General features: G+C 36.7%; 1 protein-coding gene across 1 annotated transcript; it reads left to right on the top strand.

Annotated features, from left to right (window-relative positions):
• Positions 1 to 25,147, top strand: LOC306862086 (protein Niban 2-like). The gene is made up of 14 exons (XM_079404714.1): positions 1 to 243; positions 6,502 to 6,632; positions 8,540 to 8,668; positions 8,856 to 8,961; positions 9,393 to 9,560; positions 16,080 to 16,195; positions 19,153 to 19,257; positions 19,591 to 19,753; positions 20,706 to 20,893; positions 20,970 to 21,125; positions 21,609 to 21,722; positions 21,850 to 21,957; positions 22,870 to 22,981; positions 23,075 to 25,147. The coding sequence occupies exons 1-14, from the start codon at positions 189 to 191 to the stop codon at positions 23,980 to 23,982; spliced, it is 2,559 nt and encodes an 852-aa protein (XP_079260840.1). The 5' UTR covers positions 1 to 188; the 3' UTR covers positions 23,983 to 25,147.
• Positions 25,148 to 25,842: the final 695 nt, after the last annotated feature.

Here is a 25,842-nt window from a genome sequence, read left to right on the forward strand (position 1 = left end):
CTCTCACAGAAGGGCGTCACGCAGTCGGACAGTGAAGGGACGTCAATGCTAAAATGAACGCAACGCTCTGAAGTAACCAGGGATGTTTTATTTGGAAGACCCAAACGACACATTTCTATAGTGTTTCCTAGTTTTCAGATTCAAAGTAACTTTCTTCAATATCTGTGACTGTCATTTAAATCGCCACCATGGGTGATGTGATTTCTACCAACCTGGACGAAGGCAAACGGGAGATGATTACAGGTAAAACGCGTTTGTGTCACTTTTCAAAATGGAAAAAGTCATTTTCTGTACAATAGAGCTAGCGTACTTTAAACGAGGGCTGAGATGGGTTTAGTTAAAGTGGATACACCAGCCGCACCTGGACGCGTTCGCGCACTCAAAAACAGTCGAGATGCGTTTTTCACTCACAAAAATCAAAATGTCATCATTTACCCAGACTGTCATTTCGTAATTTTCTTCCTAACTGCTTCTTATGTTCCACTGAAAGAATAAAGTCATATAGGTTTATACAAGTTCATTAGGTTGAGTAACACGACAAATGTATTTGAAGCGGCGTCCTAAAAAACGCGACGCAACACAGACGCCCGCATGTCTTCAGTAACCAGTAATTAAAAGTAATACGGACTGGAACTCATCGCGTTTAAACGCCTATACACGTTTTGAGGCAGGCAACATTGAGTAATACGTATTTGTATTAAAGCATTTTTGATATTGCTAATCCTGTTTTGAATTGGTTTTTCTACTGTATAATTTTTTTAGGCGTTTAACGTTTTTGCAAAAACTACTTTTTTGTGTATCCTTGGCATGTTTAATATAGGCCTACTTTTGTGTCCACAAATAGTATATTCTGCTTTAACTCTAATGATAAAATGGAAAAATGTCCTTCCATTGTGTGCCCATGAAGCTTCTACTAAGTATTTTTGTTGCATTATGCTTCCTCTAGTCTAGTTGGTTTGGAGAACTGGTTATATCCTCTACCTGTAAAGACACCCTTCATAACTATATATTAGTTCCGCTCCAAAAACATGAGAAATAACCACGTTCCTTTAAAAAACATGCTTTTGCAATTAAAGTGCTTTAAGGTGTGGAATACCACAATTATGTTTACAACATTTGCTTTTTGAGTTTTCCTAGAAACTACCATTTCATAGCTATCCAGTGTGACCAACCTGACACATGGGAAATTAAATGTTACCAGTCCATAATTTGTGAAGTCAGTAGTGGTTACTGGTGTTTTGGATCTACTTCTTGTCTTTTTCCCTCGTGTCAATCATAGAAAATATCTCTGGATGAAAACCGACTTGATTAAATATAGCCTAAGTGTTCATTTAGAACAATCTTCATTTGTGGAAAACTGTTGAAAAACCAGTTTGAGTGAAACGAACGTAGTGTGAGATAATTTTCTAGTGTTGGCAAATAAAAGCTCTTTTGGCTTTGACTGGAAAGTTTGGATCACTGCAACCTTGTATGTTCACACACACACACACACACACACACACACACTAAGAACAAGTCAGGACTGGTTAAGAAGTATAGGTTTCATTGTGTGTGTGTGTGTTTGAAGTACCAGTCCGGATCTTTCACTGATGATAGGTTTGAGTCACTTGGTGAGCTGGCACTTAGTGAAGTGATCGTCTTGTTCTGAGGTCATTTCAGAGAAATATTTAATTTCTGTCAGATGAATGCAGGTGGATTTCATGCCGACGTGTGTGTTGATGTCATAAAATGCTGAGTGTGTCTGCTGAATCAGCCCTTTTGAAATTCCACCACTGTGTAGTAATGAACTGTGGGAAGATGTTTGGTCTTCACAAGAGAAGGCTGCCCTCATAGACTCTCCCTTTTTGAAGCCTGGAATAGTTATGAAGATGTTTGTGGTAGATGGACAGGAGGTCAGGAGGTTGAAGGGAGGTTTGAACACATGAAATTCCTCTAGGGATCTCTAGACCTCCCTTGTGAACTATTTGACTAATAGGGCTGGATGTTTTCTGAGAGAGTGAGAGCAAGTATGAACATGTCTTGGAGTAATGGGGAGGATCCTCTCAAGGTGTCATCATGCTCTCAGACTTTTGTTTTATCTGTCTCCCCCATATCTTTCCCTCCCCTGCTGTTTCATAGACAGTGAAGGGTTCATCTGCTGACTGTGCATGTGGGAGGGGATGTTTGTCAGCTTTTAATCTTTTACAGTCTCTATGGTCAATGGATAGATGGTTTTGACTTGTGGAATTCAACTTTTTAAATTTGTCACTAAGGTAAAATAAAATTGTTGAAATGGCAAGAAAGTCTTAGGGAAGTGTTGGTATGATTGTTTATTATTAAAAGTGTCTGAAGTATGATAAATTACTTTCTTAGTGTCTTGAGTTATTTATACATTATTGCGAATTTTCTTTGTAAAGAAAAATAAACCTTGGATGGAAAAAAAAATCGAATAAAAATATATTAATTAAAAATATGTAAACTAGATATAATTTTTCAAATTTTAAAGATTAAATTATACACACACACACACACACACACACACACACATATATATATATATATATATATATATATATGTATGTATGAACACTTTCGTATTTCTATGAGTACAAATCTTAATGATGTTAAAGCATATAATGATATTCTAGGGAATTGTGTGCTTCTAATTTTATAGCAAGAGTTTGGACAGGACCCTTTTCTATTCTAACATGACAGTGCCTCTGTGTATAAGGCACGGTTCAAAAAGACATGATTGATTGAGTCAGTGTGGAAGAACTTGACTGGTCTGCAGAAAGCCGAGTCCTGATCCCAGCTGAACACCTCTGGTGTGACTTTATATGCAGACCTTGAGCCAAAAACTCATCACCAAACACCAATGACTTGTACATATGGGTACAGTCATTTTAGACACGTCCAAAACTGTTGCAACAGAGCAGTGTTAATTTTGTTGACAAATAAATTTCATCATAATTTTCGTTAACGACACTTTTTTTTCACCGACGATAACGAACAAAAACTCTTTTTGAATGACAAAAATGATGACGTAAATCTATTGACATTTTAGTCAACTAATAAAAACGAGATGAAATGTTAGGGAGGGACGATTTGGGAAGAGATTAATTGAGAACGAATCTGCTGCATAGAAGTTTAGATGCGGATATATGAACAGACACTGAAGCACACAGACACTGAAGCACACAGACACTGAAGCACACAGACACTGAAGCACACAGACACTGAAGCACACAGACACTGAAGCACACAGACACTGAAGCACACAGACACTGAAGCACAGAGACACTGAAGCACAGAGACACTGAAGCACAGAGACACTGAAGCACAGAGACACTGAAGCACAGAGACACTGAAGCACAGAGACACTGAAGCACACAGACACTGAAGCACACAGACACTGAAGCACACAGACACTGAAGCACACAGACACTGAAGCACACAGACACAGAAAGCGCGTCTCGCAGCACGTGAGTACTCTTTCACGTCGCATGAACTGAGAAATGCACACAAAATCATGCACACCGAAATATCAGTTTTGACGAGTATTCACGTAAACACAGCTGATTATGTCTTTAAGTGAACGTAAACGGTATAGAGAACATATCAGTACATTGCATCCGTGCATTCGGTTTTAAAGGGATAGCAGCCTAATTTAATTGCTATTGTCCGAGTCATTGATGTTAATCAAGCAACAAAAGAAAGACATACAATCACTCACTGCTCTTGACTGAAAAACTTTAGTAGCCCTAAAGATTAATCTAAATTGATTTATATAAATATGTCTGCTTGAAAGAATGAAGAATATGGTAAAAACGTTGTTATAAAGAAGGCATAATTAGGCTATATAACCTTTGGTATTTCATTAAAAAGAAGACCATGTTCTTGTTCTTTATGAGAATCGGTTTTAATTCATTTTAACAAAGGCATGCTGTGTTTCACTGCAGTTAAACTGCAGTCTATCATGATAAAACCTTAATATCAAACCTATATAATGAGTTTGAACATTTTAGAGAAATGCATAATAAATGCACTGTAACTAAACCCATTAGGTTTTAGCCGACTAAATTTACTATATATTCAGTCGACTAAAATTAGACTAAACCTAAAAACAATTCAGATTACTAAAATATGACTAAAACTAAATGGCATTTTAGTCAAAAGGCTATGACTAAAACTAAATCAAAATTTGCTGTCAAAATGAACACTGCAACAGAGATGGAAATACAATTTTTTAAAATACATGAATTATGTTTCCATCTTTGTCACAGTTTTGTTAGTGCCTTTTTCTGTTCTAAAGAAGGGGTGTCCCAACACTTTTGTCCTTATAGTGTCATTGGTGCATAATGCTTTGTTTTACGTCCTAACATTTAACATTTTCAAAGACAGACGTTTTTTTTGTTTTTTTTTATGTACATAGACCCAGTTCATACAATAACATGAATAATTTGAAAGTGTAAATTTTATTTGGGAAATACTTAATACTTTCTATTATGTTACATTATTAATTTTTTTCTACTTCTAGTACTGTGCTGTTAGGGTTAAGTACTGATTTATTTTATTTATTAATATTTTCTTATTTGAAAATATTAAATAAAATTTATTAAAATGTAAATTTTCTTACATTTTATTTAGTTTCCTCTTAGTTAATTTTTTTAATAGAATTTTTCCTTCGTTTTTCCATAGCATTCTCTTGCAGCCACCTGGGGTTCCAAGATTGAAAACCCCTAATCTAATCTAATTTAACACACTCATAGTGAAACCCATCTTAAAATGCGACAAGTGACGTGATGTGCAGTGTTCACAACAGCATTGCATTTCAGGGTTTATGTTGATAAAAATTTTCTAGCGAATCGTCGCCAGCACCTGTGCCAACTGAGCATCTAGAAACACTCTCTGCAAATATACATGTGAATGAATACTGTGGAATAGTCAACACTAAGCCAAAGTAAACGGAGTCTACAAGTTATTCTAGTTTAATACAATAGTGGGTCTGCTAGAGAACGGTCTTCCCTCACAGACACACTGGCTGGGGCATTCATGCAAACACAACAACATGCTTTTCATTAAAATGTCCTGTAACAAGAAGCTTCTAATCTGATGGAGTGCTTGAGAATTGATGTGTAAGTGAAGAGATTCCTTCCTGTGGAGACCTACTCTAGGTCATGGTACAGTAAACCGGAATACCCAGAAGGCCATGTGTATTTAGAGTGTTGTACTGTAACTTCAGTTGACATCAGATGTGGCCCTTCTTCCTTTTCCGTTCCTGTCAGGTTGTTCCTTCCTGTTTTTCATGGAAGTATGTCCTTTCACATACATTCAAATATGTGCCAACTTTCGTCAGCATCCAAACACTAAGGCTCTCGTCATGTTAATATTAAATGCCAAAGATATTATTTGCTTTAAAACTAGACCACTATGCTTTGAATATGGCATTCAAATGTGATCGCCTTTGATCATGCATCACTTTTTCCATTTATTGGCCTCTTTATATAAGCAAATTCATCTTAATAGCACTATCTTCTTTTCATAAAGCTTCGATAAGCCTGCAGGCTCTGGTCTTTTAATTTTTAATGTTTATTTTCATACTGTGTCCATGTGTTTCCACACTTGACTGTTTTTGCAACTGTTTCTCTCTTTATCAGGAATTCCCATTTATTGTTGATCACCTTTTGTGTTGTAACCCTATTGAATTTCAGGATCAGCATTTTCACATATAAGATGTATTTAATTATAACTGTTATAATGTTGTACTAGAATACACAGTGAGGGCTGCATAAAATGGGCCAAAAATCATAATGTTGTTATTTTGGTTACCCCCCCCCCCCCCCCCCCCCCCCCCCCCGCAACTAATATGGTAATGTATTATTTTTTTAAATTATTTTATTAATTTATTATTTAAATTATTCAATTACTATTTTATGAAAATAGATTGTGCATTTAAAATTCATATTAATAATTATTATACATTTTATGATAACAATGTTTTATTACTATATTAGACTATTAGGCATGCAGACTTTTTATTTAAATAAACTTCAGTATTTTGTGGTTTAATAATCGAACAGGGCAATATAATGATGATTCCCATTTGAACATTTTCAAACTCACACTCGCAGACATGGGCTGATGATGTGCGTTTGACAGTGGAGTCTCACTTGTTGTATTTCACACTGTAGTTTTAGTCAACAAAAATCTTGGATCAAGTTACAGCTGTTTTGTTTGGTGCTGTAAGAGGCTGGGTTTTTCCTCTGTGTTTGCATCTTTGTTGTTATCTTGCCTAATTGCTTTTGGGAACAATTCTCAACTAAAAGACTAAAACTAACTAAACAGGTTAATAATGTTTAGTGATGGTGATTAAATGTTTATATTGCCATATGACCTAAAGTAACCTCTAGCAAATGCAACCTGCAATTTGCAGTGCACTCTGCAGCTGTAAAGTAATCATTTCTTTCCTGTGCTGCGGTACTTTTTTAAATCTAACATTTCTGTATCTCTGTTCCAACTTAGCCCGCACCAACGCTGTGATGGCAGAGTTTGGGAGGTTTTATGAGCAGCAGTACGCTGTGGCTTTGTTCAACAGTGTACGCTATGAGATCGAAGGAGGCGGGAATACCCAGACACAACTGCTACACAGAAAGGTAAAACCCCCAATATTTCACCTCTTTCAGTCCAGTCATGTACATCCCAGTCGGATGGGGAAAGATTGTCAAAGAATGGAAAAATAATGGCAAAGAATATTGCCCACTATACGTTCAAATTAGATCAGAAGTAAGCTTTCCTGCTTCAATCACCCCCCTCCCCCTTGGCTCTGCTGTACCTTTTCCCTCATTATGAAGGCTCTGTGGTCGTGCTTATCGGCATGAAGTCAGCGAAGAGGAAGTGGAGCAGATTTCACACGACTTAAATAATTGTAACAAAGGCCTGAATAGCAAATACACACACACACAAGCACATAAAGACTTCAGACGCCATTCAACCAACTGTAGCATCAAAGGACCTTGGGTAGACCTTGCTTTCTAATGCCATTTTTCACCAAAATTATGCTGGTGCTGGTGCCAGCCCACATTTCCACGGAGTCTAAGGATGATGTAATTGACAACATAACCTGCCCACAGATGAACTTGGAGCATTACTGTCTTTGTTTACGAGTATTACTTATGGAATTTGTTTTGATGCAACTGCCAAAGGTTTTGACGCATACAATTCACAGTCAACAATTCATATAACCATAATTATGTTTAGATAAACATGAAAAATGGAAGTGACTGGAGCTGCTGTCCAGTGCATGGGAACTTTGCATCCATCAACTGAATGCACATCCCCCCGGGTGCTCCCAGTTTAGAAGACTTTGATTATAATGGGAATGATCTACTTGGTTTTGCCAGACTAATGAACGGAACACACCAAGCCGATGTGGATGATGAACTAGTGGCGACTAAAGCAGACTGCGGGGTCAGCTCACGTCGGCAGTGTCTGGGTCCAGAGTTGTCCTGACACACCGAGCCGATGCTCGACACTCGACGGCCAAGTAGCACGTCCGTTCTGCGCCTGCGTAAGAAGTGTTTTTTTGTTGTTGTTTTTTTCTCGTGCACTAGTTCGCCAGCTGAACAGCCAATCAGAATGATCTGATGGCCCGACTGATCAACGAGCTCCGATGGCGATTCAGCATGTCAAATCAGCCGAAAAAAAAGCCGACAAGGACAAACTTCAAAAACTGCCCGACGGCCGACCGTCGGCTTGGTGTGTTCCGGGCTTAAGTTATTGTTTTGAAAACTTTCTACCCCAGACCTCTGATATTAATTGTTTCTGGGTTGAGACGAGCACATCAAAGGAGCTGAAACCAGCTTTTCTGCAGTAGAAAAATCTGTCAAACAGTTCAAGATCAGTCACCAACACATTGTTGGCTGAAATGGTTTGAATGCATTAGGTTTGAGGGATGCTCTGAGATCTTTATCTCAACAAATTTGTAGAAAGATAAAAACTCATCAGCCCTCAATTATGAACACTCCTCCTTTCTTATTGGTCTCCAAACTTTCCTGGCCTCCCCAATTATCAATTGTCCATGAAGTCATTGGATCTCTACTCAACACAGAAATCTAGACCATGGCCAAGAAAAACGCTTGTGCACTCTCATATTTGAAGTCCCTCAGATGTTATGAGCCAGGACATCTGGACTTGAAAAATATGTCTGCATTTATTTGTATTTAGTTCCAAAGATTAACTGATTAACCGTGTTCAAAGGCATGTGCACCCACCAGTGGTAAATTCAGCATCCATTAACAGAAAGCAGTGGTTTTGATTGTAGACATAACACAAGCTTGAATGTCTTTTATGTACCAGTTGCTCCGCCCATTTCTAATTTTGGACTGAATCACTCCGATCTATGTTATATAAACACGTCTCAAGCTGGTCTTTTGTTATTTCAGACTGCTGGGAGTGTTTCACATTGGTCTTCTAAACACCATTCATTGTTTTTAGTCATGCTTTCATCTAGTAAAATGATTTTGATTTGCATTCATTTCAAATGCGTTTGTTCCCACCACAGGACCCTCTTAAGAACAAGTCCATCTTCTCTGGAAGTTTGTTTCAGTATCTGGAAGAGAGCAAGAAATGGAGGAGCCGCTTTTTGTATGTGGGCGACTCCTACAACATCAGCTTGTATGAGAGCAAAGCAGTGAGTGTAAACTTTCACCACAAACATGCCAAGCTCAGATAATTAAATGTAAACAAAAGGAAAATGATATGAATGTTAATCTTGCATTACTGGACCTATAGTGAATATCAAGTGTACTGCGGTTAGTGGACATGTTTGTCATTTCGTCAGCTGCAGAGTGATGCTGAGCTATCTGTTTCCTCTACAGGCACATGATCGAGGTCTCCACTCCAAAGGGGTCATTAACTGTGCCGGGTACAGAGCCCTGACCTCGATGGAGGAATACCTGGGGCTTCTCAACAATAGCCTGAGTGGTGAGAAATGAATTAATACAATAATAATTAAATAAACGGATAGAAAAGTAGCATTGTCAGAAAATACTATCAGAATTCTAAAAGATCCTAATGGACATGTAGCACAATATTATTTAAAATCTGAAGTATGAACACTCTATATCCAATAGTCATTTAAAAATATTAATATAGTAATATTTAAATGTTCAAATTTCAGTTTATGTAGTAGGATATTTATTTATTTAAGAGTTCTTATTTGATCTCATAATATAATTATTTATGCATTTTATTTTATCTTTTATTTTTTTTAAATAAAATTTTTTTTTAGAATACATTCAGGATGAGTTCTTTTAATACTCTGTATACAGTGCTATATAATCTATTATGTCTAATCAGTGTAATTTTAAATCATTTATAGTCATGGTCTTGTATTGTGTGATCTGTTGTTTTAGATACAAAGGCCAAAGCTGCCAGTGCCCCGTTTCTGAAATGTCCCACACAGTTTCCCCTCATCCTGTGGCATCCATACGCCCGCCATCACTACTTCTGTGTCATGACGGAGAAAGAACAGAAGAAGTGGCACGCTGTCTTCCAGGACTGTGTGAGACACAGCAACAACGGTGAGTCACGGTCACAAACAAAGCAAAGCAGTGTATCTGCTTTAACCTTAAAATGCATCTCCATACCAGAGCATTTGCTGCATAATCATTTCTTTCTGACTTGCGTCACAGTGAGAGATGAATTAACAGCAAAATTTCAAAAATTCAAACATAGTCTATAGAGCATTTCTAGCTAAATATGTTCAGAAATATCTGCATGCCTTTGTAAAAATTCATATTACATTGCCTTCAACTCCACCCTCACAAATCACCTGTCTTCTGGCTTATTGTCATATTTCAAATCACACAGCAGGGTGTGTGTCTATGCCTGTGTTTGTGAGGGGAAGAAGTGTTTGTCTCAGCTTGAAATGTTGAATCCTTTTGAAATTACTTTAAGGTGTGGAGGATTTTCCTTTTGTCATTTTAACTGATGCTAAATATCCCATGTAAGAACAATGAACTTTTAATGCTCTTTGTTTATGACGTGTCATTTTTTTAAAATTAATCATTAGAATGCATTGATATTATCTTCTAGGAATTTCTACGTGGAAATCCAATTCCAAAATGTCTTAAATTTAATAGTAGGTACTATTTTGTTTTACTGTTCAAATGTTTTTTTAAAGAATTTATAGTTTTAATTTATATATATTTTTTACATTATTCACAGTAAAGACATGTATAATGTTTTTACAAAAGAAATCTGTTTCAAATAAATGCTGTTCATTTGAACACTCTATACATTAATCCTGAAAAATGTATCATGGTTTCCACAAAAATATTAAGCAGCACAACCATTTTAAACATTTATAATAATAAGAAATGTTTCTTGAACATCAAATAAACATATTAGAAGGATTTCTGAAGTATCAAGTGATACTGAAGACTAGGGCTGCGTGATGTATTGCATGCGATTGTCATGCACATCGTCAGTAAAGCCGGTTCTGTGATTTTTAATAAATCTCCATCACCTGTTTTCAAACGGAGCAGCATTTCACCTGTTAGCAATATTTGAAACTAAAACTCAACTGTGTATGAAAGCATAAATGGCAGTTTCACTGTTGCTTCATGTTAACCAATCGTCTTGTGACATCACCAAAAACAATAGCAGAGGTGAATCGAGTGCATTTTGATGAAAGATTAAGCTATTATTTTATTTTGAATAACTTAGACTATAACTCATGAAGAATAAGATGAGTAATGTGTTTTAAGATAAATGTTGACTTTCATAAGACGTCTTAAAAGAAGTGTTGTTCCTCAGCCCGTTTCGCATATTGATTTTTAAATTAACATGTAACAAGGGACTTCATGCCAGATCAATATGTACAGCAAACATTGCGAGATCTCTAGCTTGCCTCCAGGCTTTTTAAGATCCTGAAGGTCCTGAAGGCCCTATGATAGAATTGCGGATTCAGTCATAAAAATGGAATTTACTGTATAACGCAGAATGTCACAGAATTTGGCAAATTTTGGATAAATCAAAAGTAGGTTTAGTAAACTTACATCAAAATGCGATATGGAGTAGTGTCTGTGACGACTAAGTTTCAAAATACTATTTAAATATGAATTGTGCATGTTCTGCATTTCTCTTTGTGAATGAATGATGCAGAAGCGCGGCTTTGTTTACTACACAAATTCTGAAGCATGGGTGACGTTCACTGTGATTTCAGCCTCGGCCGCCTCAATATATGAGTACATGAACACATGAACATAATCTCTAGAACTACTCTGAGAGTCACTTCATTAGCATTTTACCATTTTCTTTTGAGAAAAACTATCGTCATATCATATACAATCAAAAACTTCACAGCAACCAGTTAAAATAAAAGTTTGGTTTAACTTAATGAAACTGTGACAGAAATATATTGCTTAATGTAATGATAGTAGTACTACTACTACTAAAATACAATTATAATTAAAACATTTTTAAAGGAATATATACCAGATAAATAGTTACCAGAATTAATTTAACAGAAATTTAAATTCACAATTATTCTGAATAAATTAATTAACTATAAAATCAATTAATTGGAGATTGCTTTGATTATTAAAATTTAATGAAACAATTAAAATGGAATCTGTGAAATTAATGGAACATTGAAATTTGTAAAAAAAATAAAATAAAGCTGAATTTGAGAAAAACAAAAAAATATTTTATATTGCCTTTAATGTAATTTTTGTTAAACTTTTAATAAATTGCTGTAATGCTGTTAAATAAGTTTTGTGATTTCAAATAATTTGACATGCTTTTTGTTAAATAACATTAAATTTAACCATTAAAACAGAGTGAAAAAAAAATTAAAATGGGGAAAAAAAAAAAATCCAGAAAAATTGAATTTGGGAAAACATAAAATGGAATTTTGGGAAAAAATTTCATAGGGCCCTACATGGGAAATATAATTTGCCTTTGAGCCATTAGGGAAGGGCTCTGCAAAATCCCTGAGACCTGCCTGTAGCCGAGGGCTGAATGACTTCAGGTAGTTGCTCCACATACGTGAGAACACAGCTCAGTGTTTTTGCTAGAGGGTTACCAGAGGGAAGAGAAGATCAACCACATGCAAAGCTGTGGTATTACAGCAGGTGCTCAAAGTGCTTGGGTATTATTACAGCATTGGAAAGAAATCAAGATGAATTATACACAAAGGCCTTTCAAAGAGCCTAAGATAAAGCTAACCGCAGAAACACTCTATTTTAAGCAGTTTGAATTTGAACTCAGGCTGTGTATGAACTTTTTTTTATTGATCTGTCTAGCCTTCAGGTATGGGACTAAACCAGTGGAGAGTTACAAACATTGGGGATTCTATGCAAATGTTGCATTCTGAACATTTTTGTTCATCTAGTAATTGTGTTCTAGTCATTGTTCTGACAGCCTGTGGTGGTGGTTAGTCATTTGTTTTGTTGTAGTCGTACCCGTCTCATTGGCAACGGGGATAGTTGGTAATCAATCATATCATCACACCCATTATGACATCATAGTGTGGAGACCAATGGCAGAAAGAAAACAAACAGGTTTTAAAATTAAAGTAGAGGTGAATGTCAGTTTCATATATAGACACAGTCAAACACCATGCTTTGAATTCAGCTGAAATTTAATAACAGCCCTTTGCGCTAAGTAATAGACACACTGTGACCGTCTATTTGGGTAAAGCCCACATGTGAACCTGAAGAGCAGTGATTTAGATGTGATGCCAGTGTTGTTGTTTTGTCTTTATGTATCTCAGATGTGTCTTTTAAATAGATTATGCATTTATTTTTAAATCACCCCAACTAGTGGTCGACCAATATATCGGCCGATATTTGGCGTTTTTTTAATGCGTTCGAGGCAGGACTTTTATTTTGACGCCTCTAAGAACGGCAGCACCTGAGCACACATTCTCCCTCTTGTTCACTGTCGTCGTTAACAGTTCTGTCTAATACGGATAGAAGTCTGTGCAATAATCATATATAACAATTAAACAAAGGAATTAAAATATATACAAAAATGATAACGATTGCTTTTATATTATTAGTAATAGAAAAGCAAACATTATAATACTTTCTCGTTTGCCGTCAGCATTCAGCAAATACACATTTATATCATTTAAACAAATCTTTGAATGTTTAATGAACACTTAATTTCACAAACCTTGCAAACTTTGAATCCAGTTGTGAGATCTTGTGAAGTGTGCATTTGTGTCCTGCACGATCGTGTGTTCTCTGCGTGATGGTCGGTCCATGCAAATTGAATGCTGACAGGAGAGTTCAGCTTCACTGGAGACACGCGATCGACAAACTGTAAACTCGTGATTTCAAATTATGCTGCACTTTATGCATTTGCCCACTGCCATATTCATGTCATTTTAACTGTGTGCTGTATGTAAAATGACTGATACCTTGGCTTTATTTGAAAAAAATATGATTCCCAATGCACACAAACTTCCCAGAATACTGAGTGCCCTGTTGGTTACAGTGTTTACTTTCTTTTTAACTGTATTTTTATTAAATATTTAATTGTGAAAAATACATTGTCATCTAAAGTATAATTGTTTATTTCACACATTTATTTTTAATCCAAATTATTTCAAATTTCTTAAATATTAATTAAAATAAATCAAATTATATTGGCTTTATATCGGCTATTGTCCACCCTGCTTTCCAAGATATCGGCATCGGCATTGGCTGTCAGAAAACCAATATCGTTCGACCACTAACCCCAACCCCACCTTCCCATAAAAGCTAATATATTTCTTGAATTTAAAAAAAAAATTGTTTAAATAGCAAACCATTATTTTAATTGAAAGAAACTAACTTAAAAAAAAATCTATTAATTAATTTAATTTGTACACTCAGTTATTACTACAGAGTAGTTATTATTGTAAGAGTTAAGACTGAAAAATTAAAATAAAAAATCTATTTGTTTGCTTATTTATTTCACAATTTAATTTTGATTTAGTTTTTATTAATAATTTATTAACTTAAATAGCTCTCGGTGTAGTGATGTGGGCAGTCACGTTTTTCCTCTCTCTCTTTTTCTGCTTAGTTTTAATAGGTTTCTTTTACTGGGGTGGAAATTTTACAATCGACAAGTACTGTTTTCACAGTGCACTGAAATTTATTCACTGAAATTCATTTTGAAAATTAGATTTATACATTTTATGGCCCCTTTAAATTAAAAAGAAACATTCTATTGTGTGTACATTCACATGTTTTTGTTTATACTGAAACTAAAAATGTGACTATTAATTAAAATATAATTAGTATGTACTTGTAAAAGTCAGTCCATGGTAAGATTTATGTTTGTTTGCTCTAGAGTCTAGACATAGCTTTCCTCGAGATTTGGAAAGATGTCATTTAAAAAGCTGAAATGTTTTCCTTGGTTCTCATTATTGATTCAGTGATAAGACGTTTTTGTTGAAACTCATCTAGTTTCTGTGCTTTTAGCCCAAATGGGAAATGCTCCAGTGAACGGAACAGTAATGGTAAGAGTGCACACATGCGGTGGCATAGGAACCCTGGGAACCAGCCATCCCAGGAGTCTCGGCTAACCACCGTGCAGCCCCATGCCAGAGGCAGCCCAAGCTAAACTCTACCATATGTACTATTTTTTGCTCAAGACTCTCGCGTTGAGTTTCTCAGGCCTGCCAGCTTGCCAGAGAAAAAGAGTGCAGCTTTTTTTTTTTTTCCAGTTTTTTTTTTTTCTCCACCTGACACTGAACACACACACAGTGAGCCACATTCAAATTAACTTTTGATGTAAGGTGTCTCCAGTTTGTTAGGACTGCTAGTTGTATTAACGGTGGACATGTTTGGGACGAGGGGGGGTTTAATACTGATTTGGGGTTATTGTGTTTTATCGAGCACAGAACTCTAGGGACTTTCTACAAGCAGACTGCTGACAAACGCATCTAGTGTTTTCTCATGGGACTCATGCCAAGAAAAGCTAGTTATTTTCTACTTTCCACCATTCTGTGTGTGTGTGTCTCTCTTTCTGTCTCGGCCTCCCTCTCTTTCTCGGAGTCCTGGAAAATGGATGCTGAGTGGATTTCCTGTTCCTGACAGACTGTTACACACTCCATCCCTCCATCTCTCACTGGTGGCTTCCTGTCTTTGTGTCAGGCAATCTGAAACTTACTGCAGCACGCAGATATACACGCTCCCTATCACCAACTCTAGTCTTATGAGTGTTTGTGCAGCTTGCCATTGCTCATGTCCATCTGTGTTACTTTATGGATCACAATCACTTACCGCTGCTAACAGGAAAGCAACTCTAATTAAAAGGTTATCTTTATCCCAAAAGACTCAAATCTTCCCAAATAACAGCTGTTCAGATAGACTTTTAGTAATGGCATGAATGTGAGTGTTTGGTATTGTTTGATCATCGTCTTCATGGCAAATTGGAATTCTTTCATCACCTCTGATGTGCAGCTTTTATGCAAACAGTCCTACATCGAGCACGTTATCCATATTCACTACAGTACTGTATAATTATATCTCCATTTAAGTGTTTTTCCAATAAGTCTTGTCACGTTAGGTCTTGTGGATTCTCTGCTTGAGTGGTGGTAGCTGTAGTTTCCATCCACAGACTCTTAGTGAATGTAAAGGTCTCCAAGTGAAGATGAGGTCTTTTTAGTGCAGCTCCTTTTCTTGAGCACAACTTCTTATTAAAATGGTAATCTATTCCTTTTCCTTGCTGGAAAAACCAGGCTGTACCAGCTTAACATGATTTATAGCTGGTCCAGGTTGGTCTGCCAGCCGTCACCAGTGTGGACCAGCAAAAAAAAACCAACAATTCAAAACTGGTTAGGACTGTTCAGACTTGCATTCAAAAAATCTTGAGGCCAACCAAACTAAACTGTTTAAATTAATATTGTTAGTGAAAATCTTAGATGGTTTTGTAAAAAATTAAGTAAATGTCTAGAAGGATGTTGACAACTTTGTTGAATATATGAACAATAGCACAAGAGTAGTTGTGTGATTTATTGCTTTATATCAGCATGGCTGTGATTTGGCCATAGGTAATCATATGACATGCTTCTTTAACGTCATGTTTCTTGATCTCTCTAGGACTGTCAGAAGAGTGTAAGGTTGCGACACCAGCTTTCACGGATGCCCTGCGGCTCTTCAGGCAGGCCAAGGGTCACTATGGCACTTGGGACTTGATGTGTGGAAACCAAGCACAGGTTGGTGAAGATCATTGATTCATATTCGTTTGGAACATCTGGCAGATGTCATAAATAAATCATCCTTTATACAAAACAGGATGCTTTGCATATAAAATGCATCGTTCCATTGATTGTTGCATTTCATACAGTATGTTTAGTGAGTTTAAGGTGCTCCTGATGCTATCTAATGGGCCTTAGACAATGTCTTGGACATAAGAATGTAGGTGAAATCAAAGCTTCCCTAAAAAAGAACGAGACAGAGAGGAGGAAAAAACAGTTCAGACAGCATTTATCCCTGTGCACTTGTTTTCCTTGGATCATTCGGATAGAATTTCCTCTACATGTCCTCAATCCAGGCTTTATCCTCTGTCCCAGACAGGTAGGAGGGCACCCAAACTTTGGCTCAGGCTGGCTAACACTCTTAAATGTACAATATTAATTTCACTGAGAACTTCAGCAGTGGATAATTTGAGAGAATCTAGGTTGATAAAATTAGATCTACACGCTTTAGGTGATTTACCAGCCTGACCAAGATGGTTTGCAAAGTTAAACTTGACCCACCAGCTTGTAATTGCCTCTAGCCCTGGTGATTTGGCAACTGACCATCTAAACCAACTAATGACCATAAATGATCATCTCAGACCAGCTAGAATCCATGCCAAACCAACTTCCATCAGGTGTTGATTTAAGCTGTTTTTTTAGAAGGTAAAGACAGGGGCAAGAGACCATATTGTACCATTTTTCTCTTATGTGTAATGTTAGTCATGGTTTTATGCACCCAAAAAAATGTATTTACTTTTCGATTGATATTTTCCATGCTGTATGACCCTTAGAAACTCATGCTGTACTGTTCCTTTAAGACTATATATGTAAATGATCCATTATGGCTGGCTAATCTCCATGAGTTTAAGTAAGTTTCTTAAGTAAGTATTATTTGTGACATCATAATGAATCTTTTTGAAGGACCCATTTATCCCTCCCAAACTCATTTAAACACACAAACACCAAATACAACGTTTTACATCTTTCCATCTGACCTGAAGCCCATCTATAAAATACTAGCTCTTTTAAAGCTTTATCTTGATAAATCAGACTGATCACTCTGTATTTAAGTTCTCTACTGTGCTGGAGCAGCACAAACCCTCAATAATGTCCAAACCGCAGAGCAGAGAGACTGCTGAGAATGTGATTCTTTTTTTTTTTATCTCATGGTATCTTAAACTGTTATTTTTTCCATAGTTCTTCTGTTGAAATTTGGAGTATCAAAGTATGTTAAGTATTAAATATTTAGTTCTCATACTAATTTTTATTAAATTAATATTCTTAATTTTTCCACTGCATGTGATGTTTGGTGTCAGTTAAACTGTATTTAAGGTTAGCGCTTTTTTTTTTTTTTGGCATCCCTACATAAAATGTTTAGTTTTTTTCAATTTCAATTAAATAACCTTTTGATAGCTTTCAGTGACAAACTGTCCAGAATTTAAGTTAAATTGCCATTGAATATCTTCTCCTTCTACTATAGCTTTAAAATCCCTTTTTTATTTTCTGCACATTCAAGTCTGGTGTGTCACTGTTAGTCAAGATGTCACTTTTTGTGCATTATTGAAGAGTTTGTTTTTACCAAATGAGAGATGACATTAAATGTATTTTCTGGGATAGTCAACAGCATAAGTTTTATAGCTTAGGTTGTATTTGGTTGTGCTTGGAATATTTCTTCAAAAGCACACTCGTACCTTCCTAAGAAATAGTCTGTTTTGGACTTTAAATGCTTTTTTTTTTTTTTTTTTTTTGCTTCCTTCCGGAACACACCCAGAAAATGTTTCTTATGAATGAGCTTTTTGTGCGTGTATGAAGCCAATTAATGCCTCTGTTATTACACTTTAACCAAGGAAAAGTACTACGAGTTGTATATAAAGAAAGTATTGACATTTGTCCGTGTGCAAGAAACATGGTCATTTCTCTTCATCCCACCCTCAGCGGTGTTACAGGACGTCACGGTCAGCCTGGATGTGACACCACTCTGGAAACAGCTGCGTGGGCTGTTATTACTGCTGGGTGTGGGCCGTCTGTTTTTTGTTTTTCTGTCAGGGGGTCTGCATGGTGTTACTGCCCACCTGGCCCCTGCATTGCTATGGAAACTGGGCGAGGGGCGGGAGAGCGATTCTGTACTATTTACTGTCGGATTAAATTTTCAGAAGCTCATGGATTTAAGAGGAACTTGAAATCAAGCGGCTCACCCAAACATCTTTACATGAAGTTCATCGTATAGTTACTGACACCAGTTTGTTCAGCCAAGCCTATAGCAGTAATTTGAGTTCAATTAGCTATTACTCATTGCTCCATTTTATGTGCATGGTGTGGCCGGATGCCTTACAGGTGACCAGCTAATACACCTCAAATAAATGTCAGTCAATCACTGTCAGGTCATAAAGAAGCCCCTTTTGCTGACTTCATTACAACCTCTCCCTCTCTCCCTCTCTCTCTCTTTCTCTTCAACAAACACATTATTTGATATCAGGCAATATTAAAGTGTGAGCTAATCCTAATATTTAGACAGTGAACGTGTCATGTTTGGTGTGTTATTTATGATAAACCAATTGTCCCATCCCTAAAAACACACATGAAAAGAGCGGGCTTATTCTTGCAGACACGTTTCTCATCATCAAAGGTTGTTTCTGTTTTGGCTGTCATTGCATGAAATACAGTGAGCATGAACAAAGCAACCATCTGTGGTGTGCGTCTAAGTTGTGGACTTGACCGATAAAGCATTGTGTTTCAGGAATTGATTGTACAGTCTGCAGTCTAGTTACTGAAGATATGCATGCAAAACCACTGAGCTGTTAGCATGAAGTTAATGATGCCTTATCAGTTTCTTAAGCACTATTCAAATTCTGTCATCATTATTTAAACGATACTTCCAGTTGCTGTGTAACCAATGGCTTTTTTCATCTACATCGTTGTGTTTGTGTGTCTAGATTCTTGCTAACCTGGTGATGGAGACTTTGCACCCTGAACTGAAGAATCTGATCGTGCCTCGGCTGAAAGGAAAACTACAACAGAGACAGAGAGACTGGATGCTGGTTGGTTCTCATATGTAAATTCTGAAGCTGTGAAGTATTTGCAAACCATTTTCATGATTGCATAGTGGTTCTCTTGGAAATAGATGTATTAATTTATAATGGATAAAAAAAAATTAGATTACGTGTGTGTGTGTATGTGTGTGTGTGTGTATGTGTATATATATATATATATATATATATATATATATATATATATATATGTGTGTAACATTTACCAATTGGTATAACTCTTTTTGAGGCTTCCATGACTCACAACTCTCACAGTTTTGACAGTACAGTATCTGCTGCAATTTCTTTGAGGTTTGTTTATCATCTGTTTGTTTGCCTTGTCAGATCTCAGATGCAGTATATAGACAGGTGCTGTTACAGACAAAAACTCAACATGAAGCTCTGGCTCAAGTGTGTGAGGTGGAGTGCCCCCGTCTGGACTCTGCTCTGCGCACAGATATGGATCAGATGATCACATCCAAAGAGCACGTTTCTGGAAAGATCCGTGGTAAGAGAAAAACCAATCAACCTTCTCTGTGGAGATTACTAATGTGTCATACATGACCACACGCTTCTGGTGTTGCTTTTAAAAAAAACTCTCTCAAAAAATGTTTGCCTGATTCATGACAATAATTGTGTATGTATAATATGTGTACTGCTTTATCATCAGTCTTTTTGTTGTGTTCTGATGATTCAGTATTACAGATACTTCTGAATCTACACTTAATGATTGTGACTTAATTTAATACACAGATTATGCCTCAATTTATTTTAACTTGCCCTATTCTTAGCTGCACTATTTCAGTCTCGCATTCTTCCACATGCTCCTTCTTTCATTGGAATTCAGTCTCAATCAACATAGTTTGGCTTTAACCTAAAATGCTCTGACCGTCCTGCCATAATGTAGGTTTGGCAAGAGTACTACATTTTTCTTGTCATTTGTGGCTAGGATTGTGTTCCGCCCATAGCACATTTCAAATAACACGAGCAAAATGATCTTGACAGCATGTTTTTGAGTATTTATACATATCTCTAAATTACTTTTAGAGTCCATCTGTGTTTGTGATAGCTCCTTTATTCTAATGGAATAATAGTGGTTGTTTTGACACGTAGGACGGGTGCTTTCCTACAATCACTCGTTCACAGATACAAGGGCCTATTATGTGTAATTGTGATTAGTCTTAAGCTTTCATAATTGATTATTTTCTAAAGCGTTCTTTGTTTTCACACACAATTTGAGGAGTCTGTGAGACAACACTTAAACGTAAAAGTCCCTTGTAGGTCAGGATGTCTCTCACAACCTGAAAACAAACACATGTGGAATTTCACATATGCGCTGAACATTTCACATGAATTTCAAGCTTCAGTTTTCATGCAATCAACTGTAATTTTTATTTTTTTTTCCTCTATAAGGGGCGTTCTTCTAGTGCACTAATATTTGTCTAATCCTCTTCTTGAAGCGTTGGTGTTGCCCCATGTCGAACAGCTTATGAGAAGCAAGGTTCAGCCCTACATCCACTCCATCCTGGAGGCCCTCATGGAGCCCACCAGCAGAGGATTCTCTGAAGTGAGGGACATCCTCTTCCGTGAGCTGGTGGAGGTCAGCAAGAACACAATGAACGATAGCAGCAGTGAGAAACTGGGAGAGGTGAGGCAGGACTTTGATTAATAATGTTAGCAGACCCTTTTTAAGCGATAGGGAACTCAAAATCCTCTCTTCGTAGCATATGGACAAGGTTTCCATGTTGGCCTTCCATCCAGTGAAGATGCAGAGCTGTTATGAGAAGATGGAGGCATTGAACCTTGAAGGCCTCCAGCAGAGATGTGACGTGTCCAGTCCCTCTGTGTTCATCCAGAGAGCTCAGATCCTCATGAGACAGGTTTCTTTCCTCATTTTTTTTAAATATTCCATTTAAATATCTAAAACTTCTTTGAAAAAAAAACTCCACTTGAAATTTATTTGATATTAATCATTCCATAGCCTGCATTCATTTTTCTGGTGCCTACCAACAAAATAAAAAACAAGCATTCACATCGATTTAGCACTGAGGCCAAGAGCATGAATCAATGAGAAAAATGGCAAAAGCATATTAAAGAGAAGCAGTTTATTGTTAATGAGCGCCACCCTGAGGTAATGCCTCTTATTGCAGTCTATCAATCAATCTATCTATTCAGTTTTGGTATATAATATCCCATGGTCATTTACTATTATATGCATGCAGAAAATGTGCATACTGATTACTTTTACTTTGTGGTATGTTATTCCAAAATAGCTTTTGTCCTTTAGAATTATAGAATTTTTACAAATAAATCATCAAAGTTGATGATGATCCTTCCTAAATTTCCTCTATTGATGTATGTAGCAAATGGACAACGCAGTGCACACATTTGAGCAGCTGGTCCATCAGAGTGTAGACGGCCACAGTGGGGAGGATCTCTGCAAGAGCATCCAGCGCTGTCAGGACAGAGTACTCAAAGTAAGTGTGTTAGTTGGGTCTTTACTCTGCAAAGCTGAAACAGCTCCTGGGGTCATGGCTGTATTAGAACATTTTTGAAGATCACCTTCATTTCTTCATTTTAATTGTATTTGATTATGACCTGCAGAAATATGACTATGACAGCAGCACCGTGAGGAAGAAGTTCTTCAGGGAGGCTTTGCTTCAAATCATCATACCGTACATGCTGAAACAGCTCTCCCCGTCCTGTTCTCCGGTTGGTACGAGGAATCAGCCCCTCTCTGTGACATTAGGAAGTGCCGTTGTTCTGTCTTTTTTTTTAATGAATTTTATGCTACACATCCCCTTGTAAGAAAAAAACAGGTCATTTGTACTACTGTGTCGCTTAATATTTCTCTGATATTAATGGGAGCTCAAAATGACCTAAAAATTTAACTGGTGACAAAAAAGTAAATATTTATTTATTTATTTATTAACTGGGTAATTTATTATTAATTTATTCAGATTTATTGAATTGTTGCTAATAATAATAATAATAATTGATGCTGTTGATGATAGAAGTATTTGTAACCAGATAATAAAAAATATTACTGTTGTTGTAGTTTATTGTTATTGTTAGTGATGAGATGATATGATATATATATATATATATATATATATATATATATATATATATATATATATATATATATATATATATATATATATATATATATATAATAAATGATCTGGTTACAAATACTACTACTATCATCATCATCATTATTATTTGTAACCAGATCATTCATTATTAAAATTTATACATTTATATCTTGTTGCTGATAATAATAGTTTATTATTGTTGTTATTTGTAACCAGATAATTAATTCCATACAATGAGTTTGATTTATTTATTTTGATATAATTTATTTTAAATGATAAATATACATATTTTGCACAAAATTAGGAAACATTTACATTTATGCATTTAGCAGACGCTTTTATCCAAAGCGACTTACATTGCATTTAAGTTACAGTTTCTACATTTTATCAGCTCTTGCTTTTCCCTGGGAATCAAACCCATGATCTTGGCGTTGCAAGCGCCATGCTCTAGTATTTGAGCTACAGGAAACATGGTGAGAGTTAGTGTTTTATGGGGAAAAAAACCCTAATTGTCTTTGACATTTAGGATCTGCCCAAGTTCAAGGAGCTCATCTTTGAGGACTTCTCTAGATTCATACTTGTAGAAAACATCTTTGAGGAAGTGGTCCTGCAGTCAGTCAGCAAGGACATCATGATGGGTGAGTGTTTGCACAATATAGCACAGCCTCCATACCTTACTGCTTAAAAATAGTGTTGCAATGTGTTTTCAAACATTCCTTTTCATTCTGCAGCTGTAAAGGAAGCTGCGGTCCAGCGAAGGCACAACCTGTACAGAGACAGCATGGTCCTGACCAACAGCGACCCCAACCTGCACCTACTGGGAGAGGACACCATCGACTGGGCTGGCCAGTTCGGAGGAGTTAAGGGAGAGAGGCAAGGTGGTGAAGTGACCAACAGGAAACGCAAACAGATCGTCTCCATGATCCACCTGGACGGGATGCCTCTGCCATACGAGTCCTGCCAGGAAGTACCAGGAGTGGACGGCATCCCAGAGGAGAGCGAAGGGCAGACAGAACAAGATCTTGAAACAGAAAAGCCTGTGAACCCAATACAGTACGTACCCATCGAGAAAGAACCAGGTTCTCCTGACAGCATCAATGAGATCCGAGACCTCATAAACCCCATGCTGGAAGTTGTCGAAAAAGACGGCTCACAGTTGACCAATGGGGTGTTGCCTTTGGAAGAAGGCGATGAGATGTTGCACATCACAACGGTAACAGAGATCATGCCAAGGGAGTCACCAAAAAAGGCTGACGAAGAATTGGATACCACCCAGATCGTACAGTCTTTAGAAGAGGAGCGCTGCGTATCCGCCATTGAAAGCGCCATTCAACAGATCGAGATCGCCATCCAGGAAGACCCCAGCGAGAACATGAGCGAAGGCGCCATTGACTCTGATGGGGAATTCGCTCAAACCTCTACAAACTCCAGCCCTCTTCATCATGATGACAGTGGGTTTCAGTCTCCAGGCAATGAGAATGTAGAAGAAGTGGAGCCTCAGCCAATCACAGACGAGGTAGTGGACACAGAGCAAGTGATGTTAACTCTGGTGGAGGGAGTGAAGTGTAGCATTGATTTAGACGCCAAAGCTCCTTGTGATGCTTCAGAAAAGAAATCAGAATTTGAAATCGAAAGTTGAAAGTGAGATATAAAACATTTTATGAACTGAAAGTGTTTGCTTTCCATCAGCAACACTTTATGGTTGATATTTCAGCCAGTTTGATGTTAATTTAATTTTATTTCAATTAGTTTTTAGTTTTTCCAGTTAATTTTGTGGATGTTTATCAATGAGAAATTTGTATATTGAATATTCTCATAGACTATATACACACAGATTTATATGACCTTCTGTGCCTTTTTTTTTAATTTTATGTAACTCATGACTCCCACACTAATTGTAATGTGGCAGAGGTTTCATAAACTAACTGTCATTATCTTGGATAGTTCCATTTCCTGTTCCTGTGCTCACTTGTTAGACTACGGTTTGGTTGTGGGTGGCGTAAACCAGCATGCTTTCACCTCTTGACATCAGGAGGTTAGTATTATAACTAATGCAAATATACGGACTTCACCTGAATGTACTCATATGTACAGTGAAGTGACGCATTAGAAAGGAGCTCAAAAGTACAATGATATTTCATAGGGGCCATCTGAAACTTTAGTCTTTTTTGCCTTCCGTTACTTGTGGAATATATTCAAACACTAATTGTACATATATTAATGCAGCGTAATTAAGCACTTATACAATAACTGTGCAAATGCATTCAGATAAATTAAAGCTTGCTTTTTAATGATTGACTTCCTTTTGTGGTTTTAAAGTGAGCTAATTCCTATAGAATGCATTAACACTGTAATGTGTGTTTAGTGCTCACAGACGTGCTGTGACACAGATTCACATCCTCCACAAGTTTGTGCGTTAAGGAAGATGAAAACCCCATTACGGAGTTGCAGATAGAGCTTCATGGCAAAGGATTGAAGTAGGTGTAGAAAAATCCTCAGAATCAGTTCACATCTTAGTAGCTTTGTGGAAACTTTGGGGAGCTCAGCTCTGAGACATCATACAGGACTGGTGGGCAAAGGTTTGCTCTGGCATGTAGCTGTGGCATTTTCTTTCTTTTTTGTTAGAATTATTAAACCATTAATTTGTTACTGGACATTTATGTTTTAATGTTTTCTGCTCATTTATCTAACATTATAGCTCCACACATATTTCACTGGTTATTTATTTTTAAAGTGTTTTCTACATCTCCTGTTCCTTTGTAAGGCAGCAATGGATAAATAAATGATGATTATTTTGAAACATGTATGCTGTGTAAATTAATTTAAGATGTTACACTGGCATTAAAAGTTTGGAGTCATTTTCTTAAAAGTTTAATACACATTAAATTGATATGACATCTAAGACTTACACTGTTACAAAAATAGAATCTTTCAAATGCCTTTGTTTTATATAGTTTTCACACAAAAGTATTAAGGAGCACAACTTTAGATTAAATGTAGCCTTGGTTGGCTTTTCAAAAACACTTCTTTTATTTTATTTCTATTATGCTCTTTTACAAAGTCTTGATTTTGTTTTGGGGGTGTACTAGAACATGCTCGTGGTTCGAAAATTGCATTATTTTTCACATAATTTACATTATTACAATACCTTTCTCCCCAGCCTGGCACAAACGGCTCGATTAGATCCGGGTTTGATGAAGGCTCGCCTTCCGAAAAAAGAAATGTGTTGTGATTGGTTAGCTGTTATCTTCCAGAATCTGGCAGTAAGTTTTGAGAGCTCATTTTATTTAATCTCCTATCCTGAAAAGTCTGTCTTGCAGGACTGATTCAAAATGAGCTCCTAAAAGTTACTGCCAGATTCTTGGAAGATAAATTCTTCAAACAGTGAGTGACACAAGAGGATATGATGCATGTTATTCTTATTAAGTGAGGGCCATTTTAAATAATTTTTTTGAGAACCTGACACATTGTACTTGTAGAGACCCCAGGTAAAGCACTA

This window comes from Barbus barbus (assembly GCF_936440315.1).
Source record: "Barbus barbus genome assembly, chromosome: 43".
Taxonomy (NCBI): domain Eukaryota; kingdom Metazoa; phylum Chordata; class Actinopteri; order Cypriniformes; family Cyprinidae; genus Barbus; species Barbus barbus.

Excerpts from the sequence above, each read along its gene's own strand:
- LOC306862086 (XM_079404714.1), top strand. The coding sequence starts at position 189 with ATGGGTGATGTGATTTCTACCAACCTGGACGAAGGCAAACGGGAGATG. Across the intron at positions 9,561-16,079 it reads TGTGAGACACAGCAACAACG|GACTGTCAGAAGAGTGTAAG; the intron begins GTGAGTCACGGT and ends TGATCTCTCTAG. Across the intron at positions 22,982-23,074 it reads CAGCAAGGACATCATGATGG|CTGTAAAGGAAGCTGCGGTC; the intron begins GTGAGTGTTTGC and ends TTCATTCTGCAG.